The sequence below is a fragment of the Ruditapes philippinarum genome, unplaced genomic scaffold (genome assembly GCF_026571515.1).
Source record: "Ruditapes philippinarum isolate M1 unplaced genomic scaffold, ASM2657151v2 ctg7255_1_1_1_1, whole genome shotgun sequence".
Classification (NCBI taxonomy): Eukaryota; Metazoa; Mollusca; class Bivalvia; order Venerida; family Veneridae; genus Ruditapes; species Ruditapes philippinarum.
Window position 1 is genome coordinate 42,215 of NW_026867224.1, and position 6,431 is coordinate 48,645.

General features: G+C 33.1%; 1 protein-coding gene across 1 annotated transcript in view; it reads left to right on the forward strand.

Moving 5' to 3' along the window:
* Window positions 1-5,781, forward strand: part of LOC132735339 (uncharacterized) — a 28,137-nt gene extending 22,356 nt beyond the window's left edge. Inside the window, exon 4 of the mRNA XM_060722280.1 lies at window positions 5,344-5,781. Coding sequence (XP_060578263.1) covers window positions 5,344-5,766 — 423 coding nt within the window. The 3' untranslated portion in view covers window positions 5,767-5,781. The remainder of the gene's footprint in view (window positions 1-5,343) is intronic.
* Window positions 5,782-6,431: the final 650 nt, after the last annotated feature.

The window sequence follows — 6,431 nt, forward strand, 5'->3', positions numbered from 1 at the left end:
GGGTCATAATTGGAGGGTCATAATTGTATGTCACTGACCAAGTTCCATAACTCTATCTTGCATTAAGGCTGATTCATATCCCCTTTTCTACTTAGTCTCTTGGTTAATGTTTACATGCAAGTTTTACATATCTCAATAACTATTAAAGATATTTATTTAAAACTTCACATATGCATTTAGGGTTATAATTGTAGGTCACTGACAAAGATCCATAATTCTATCTTGCATTTAGGCTGATTTTTCTCCCCTTTTTCAACTTAGAAATTCATGGTAAAGTTTTGTTTGTAAGCTGTTATCTCAATAACTACTGAAGGGTTTGTCACTTTGTGCCTTTTTTGGGACAATTTTATGCATTCATAATAATAAAGCAGTGATTTCTTGATAAAACATCTTAATAACAAGCCTTTGTACCTTGTCTGTCAAATTTATTTTTCATAGGTAATTAGTATTATTATATTCAATAAAACACCCTTGTGACATTACCTTCCGAATAGTCAAGCCAATACTGTATAATTAGACTCTCTCTAAGGCCTATAACATGAATTTATAAAAAAAAATTAGCCCTTTTGTGAACTTAAAAAATTTAACATTATCAAGGCTCTTTTACTATCAAGCACTTAGAATAGTCGAGCGTGCTGTCCTTCCGACAGCTCTTGTTTTACTTATCTTCTTTATGACAATAAATGGTACATGTATCTTTAAACTTAAAGTAAAACTCACATCAATGTTCATAAATCTGGCATCGTTATTTCAAGAGTTACATGTATCTCCTCTTTAAAAATTTGTATTAAAATATGTCATATTTTGGTAACAGGGATGTTTAAAAAAGTAACCTAAGAGTCTCCTTCAGTCTGTCTGTCTGTCTGTTCATAAAGACTGTTTCCTGAGATCACTTTTGAAGATTTTTTCCAACAAATTTACTTAAAATAGAGAAAAGTTGAAACATTATTTATACTTATTCATCCTGAGAAAATTGGACCTCTTGATTATGTGTTGTATAAACATAATTTCCTTATTAGGCAGGGAAACTTAACACATTACTGTGATATAGACAAACTTAGAACTCAAAAGATTTAAGTTCATTCATGTCATTCATTCACTGGTAAAATTGAATGGCCAATGGCCTATCAGAATGTTTAGTTGCTGGGGTTCTAACCGGTAGGGGACTTATGGATTGCCTGCAATACTATGAGTATTGCTTGTTTACTATAATATTTCTTTAACCAGAACAGATATTTACTTGAAATTTAAATTTAATATGAATGGTAACAAGTGAGCTCACGAAAATTCTTCCATTCCATTGAATTATGACACAAGTTATGCCCCTTTTTTGGCTTAGAAAATGTTCTGATATAACCATTAATACTTAAATGTTTCTGAAACTAGAACAGATATTCACTCGAAACTTTATAATATATGAAGGGTCACATGCAAAGTTTTTCCACTCTTAATTACATTTTGACATAATTATGCTATTTTCTTAACTTCACTGCTTTTGTTTGGAAAAATGGAGGGTTATTTGTAACTGTTTTGAACATGATTTGACAATACGTTCTGGTAAAACATGATTTACGTCAATTTCAAGAACACAGAAATACGGTAGTTTTAATCAAGTAAAATGGTTTTAGCACATATTAAGCGGGTTAAAGTACCGACTTGAAGCAGATTTTCCGGTTTTATAATGTTGCTAAATGCCAAATAATATGGATTTTTTTTTCACAATTTTATGACAAATCACGCTTTTTTTCCACAAAATGAACAGGTCCAGGCCCCTTCACAATTTTGACAAAAATGCCCTGACAATTACCTGTACAATTGTCTTTTTTCACCAGAGATAATTTCATTATGTATAATTATATGTATTTGTGCCACTAAAGTTATTCCCTTAACCTCCTTTCCAAGTCATCTTCTGTCAAGGACATTGGTGGGGTAATGAATCGCATTCAGCAATAGTTTAGTTCATTTTAGTTAAATTTAAGTAACAACTGCCTTAAGTTAACATATCTAAATTCTTGATGAAATCAAATATAATTTATAAATACTTCCGAAATGTGAATATCAAAAATTCAGATCTAAGCTTGTTAGTAATAGGTAAGAAAAACAAATGTGAAGAAAATAGAGGTATCTGGCAATCAAATGACTATACCACACAGTCCCCCCATAAACGTTTTTTGAAGCCCTTAAAAAATATATTAAAAAAAAAAAAACAACTTTTTTTCCCCGGCAATATAATAACCGTCGTACACGAAAAGGGCCAAAAACGTAAACAAAAAAAAAGGAGAACAAAGAATTCATTCCGAAAAACAATAATAGGGGGCCCTTGGCCCTCTATTAAAAAAATAGAAATAACAAAAAAAATGGGCCCCCTTTTTCCATTTTGGCCGGACTCCGCCGTCGCTACAGGTTTAACCCAGAACGGGGAAGTTTGGGTTTTTTTTAATTTTCCTGACCAAGGGTTCTAATTTTCACCTTTCTAATCAAAACAATCATGATTGGGGAATCCAAACCGGCTTTTTATTTACCAAGTTTTTTGCCCTTTTTACACTTTAAAAAAATGAAAAATGGTTAACCCAAAACGGGAAGTTGAAAAATTTAAGTTTATCTATACTAATGGCTTTATAATTTCCACACTTACTTATCAATACAAAGCACATGCTATTGCCAAGTTATATAACTGTGTCATCCATATTTCCCAGTTATTTCCCTTTTTTCACTTTGAAAATAGGGCCTTGTCTGGTTAACCTATTTCGGCAAGTTAGATTTATCTTAAATTTCTCCTAATTGCTTAATTTCTTTACTGATATCTTTCATATTTAGTAGGTGGATACCTTTGATGGTCCTCTAATTTTTTTTGGTGTAAGCGGTGTCTAGGGTCAAGGTCACTGGTTTAAAAAATAAATACATGTATAAACCTTTTTGCTCATACGGCCTTTATATTTAGCTCACCTGTCACAAAGTGACAGGGTGAGCTTTTGTGATCGCTTTTCGTCCGGCGTCCGTAAACTTTTACTTTAAATGACATCTCCTCATAAACAACTAGGCCAATTTCATCCAAACTTCACAGGAATGTTTCTTTGGTGGTCACCTTTAAAAATTGTTCAAAGAATTTAATTCCATGCAGAACTCTGGTTGCCATGGCAACCGAAAGAAAAAACTTTAAATATCTTCTTTAAAAATACCCTAAGAGCTAGAGCTTAGATATATGGCATGAAACATCTTCTAGTGAGTGTCTACCAAGTTTGTTCAAATAAAAGCCCTGGGGTCAAAATTGGCCCCGCCCCAGGGGGTCATTGATTTTCCCTATATGCATATAGTAAAAACTTAAAAATCTTCTTTTAAAGAACTCAAAGAGCTAGAGCTAAGATATTTAGCATCAAACATGTTCTAATAGGTGTCTACCAAGTTTGTTCAAATAAAAGCCCTGGGGTCAAAATTGGCTCCGCCCCGGGGTCATTGATTTTCCTTATATGTTTATAGCAAAAACTTAAAATCTTCTTTGAAAAAAACCCAATTAGCTAGAGTTTAGATATTAAGCATGAAACATCTTCTAGTAAGTGTCTGCAGAGTTTGTTCAAATAAAAGCCCTGGGGTCAAAACTGGCCCCGCCCCAGGGGTGTCATTGTTTTTAACTATATGTGTATAGTAAAAACTTAAAAAAATCTTCTTTTAAAAAGCCCAATGAGCTAGAGCTTAGATGTGTAGCTTGAAACATCTTCTTATGGGTGTCTACCAAGTTTGTTCAATTAAAAGCCCTGGGGTCAAAATTGGCCCCGCCCCAGGGTGTCATTGATTTTCCCTATATGCATATAGTAAAAACTTTTAAAGAACTCAAAGAGCTAGAGCTAAGATATTTAGCATAAAACATGTTCTTATAGGTGTCTACCAAGTTTGTTCAAATAAAAGCCCTGGGGTCAAAATTGGCCCCGCCCCGGGGGTCATTGATTTTCCTTATATGTGTATAGCTAAAAATTAAAATCCTCTTTGAAAAAACCCAAATAGCTAGAGTTTAGATATTAAGCATGAAACATCTTCTATTAAGTGTCTACAAAGTTTGTTCAAATAAAAGCCCTGGGGTCAATACTGGGCCCGCCCCAGGGGTGTCATTGTTTTTAACTATATGTGTATACTAAAAACTTAAAAAAATCTTCTTTTAAAAAGCCCAATGAGCTAGAGCTTAGATGTTTAGCATGAACATCTTCTTATGGGTGGGGGGGGGGCGTGCTATATACAGGTGAGCGACCTCAGGCCATCATGGCCCTCTTGTTTAGTTGATGTCTTAGTTTTAATACAAACTATTCCTTCTTTGGGTGTAGTATGGGGTCATTTGGGTCAAGGTCAATGTTACCAATGTCAAGGTCACCAATGTTAAAAATAGATTTTTACATTTTTACAGGTGTATTGACCTTATTCTATAGACAGATGTTATTTATGATTGATAGAAACATAAACTTCGATGGAGTAAGTGGTCAGTTTGGTCAAGGTCACCATTGCTAAAAATAGATTTTTACACATTTGCTCATACAGCCTTTATTAAGTGACAGATATATTTTATATTTGGTAGGAAGATAACTTGCATGGTATTCTTCCTTTTGATTGGGGTAGGGATCAGTGGGGTCAAGATCACTTGTGCTAAAAAATAAATTTTTTACACTTTTGCCCATACAGCTTTTTATTTATTGACAGTTGTATTTCATATTTGGTAGGAAGATAACTTGCATGGTATTCTTCCTTGGATGGAGTAAAGGGTCAGTTTGGGTCAAGGTCACAAGTGCCAAAAATAGATTTTTACACTTTTGCCCATACAGCCTTTATTTATTGACAGATGTATTTCATATTTGGCAGGAAGATAACTTACATGGTATTCTTCTTTTGGATAGAGTTAGGGGTCGGTTTGGTCAAGGTCACCAGTGCTCAAAATAGATTTATACACTTTTGCCCATACAGCCTTTATTTAATGACAGATGTATTTCATATTTGGTAGGAAGATAACTTGCATGAAGTTGAATATTTTTCAACTTCACAAGTCAGAGCAATGACTTGGCAACTTATATTTTTTCACAATTACAAAATGCCATGACTTTGTCAAGCTATAAAAACTTGTGTTTACAATTTTTTGCGATATCTGTCCATAACTGAGTGAATGGGTAAACATTTTTTGAAGTATTGCTACTGACAAGAATCTGAGCCGGGGGCATTTGTGTTTAACAAACACGTTCTTGTTTTTGAGATAATTTTGATATTTACCTTATATATAATTTGTTGTATAGAAGAGTAAGTGTTATAAATCACATAGCTTCATTTTTTATGACAGAAAATATAAAAGAAATTGATATTTTTCATTAGCTGAAGAAGAAGGACTTCATTATAACTACTGTAGACTTTGATGAAATTCTGGGACAAATCAATGAAGAAATGAAAAAAGTTCTATATTCAGTTGACGATGCTGCAACTAAAGAGGAATACGATGATCTGAAGAAGAAGTTTATAGAATTTAAAACCAAGATGTCGGAAGAAAAAGAGGGGGAAAAGCTTGAAAATGAAAAAGAACTTTCAGAACTTAAGAAAACAATTATGGAACTTGAATCACAAATGGTCCAGGAGAAGAAGGAAAAACTCGAGATGGAAATAGAACATGCCGATTTAAAAAAGAAATTTACTGTTCTAGAGACTCTTGTTTCAGAACAGAAAGAGGTAAAACAACTAAATGATGTATGTCACACCTGTATTTGCATCTTTGCATTAAAGAAGATAAAGATAATATGTTAATTGTTAAGAAAAAAACTTTATAATTTAAGTTCTTGTGACAAAGGTATTAAAGCAGCGCGCCTCCAGATTCGTGATTTTCGTGACGATTTTGAAAATGTATTTGAATGTGTAATATTGTAAAATAACCAAAATTTACACATTATCAATGGCACTTACAAACCAGGCAAATTACCAAAAAGTGGTCAAAATATGCATAAATAGCATTTACTGCGTTAGTAACGCAAGTGAAAAATAGTTGTAAATACTGAAAAATACTGAAAAATCGGTCATTAATCGCACATTATATGTAAAATATTACTTGAATCTTAAATCTTGAAACTATTTACTTTTCCTTACATGATCATCTTAGTACATTTTCCCATTGAAATATTTTGACTCATCTGGAGGCAATGTACCTTTAAATCTGAGTATGTAGCCAATTACCTTGAAAGGCAACCCGATTCATCCCATGTACAATGGGTATGAAGTGTATATAGCTATTATTATTTGCTGCAAATATTATTGTTTGAATTTTGATTTAAAATAACGTCATTCTTAAAAACTTCGCTGTAAATATTTTCCACTTCGCCCTATATGATCTGAAAAGCAAAATTCTAGTCGCCCTAAAATCTCTATGAAATGTCTGACGTAATTAGCACACATGCTGAAGCCAGGCCAAAAGCTCC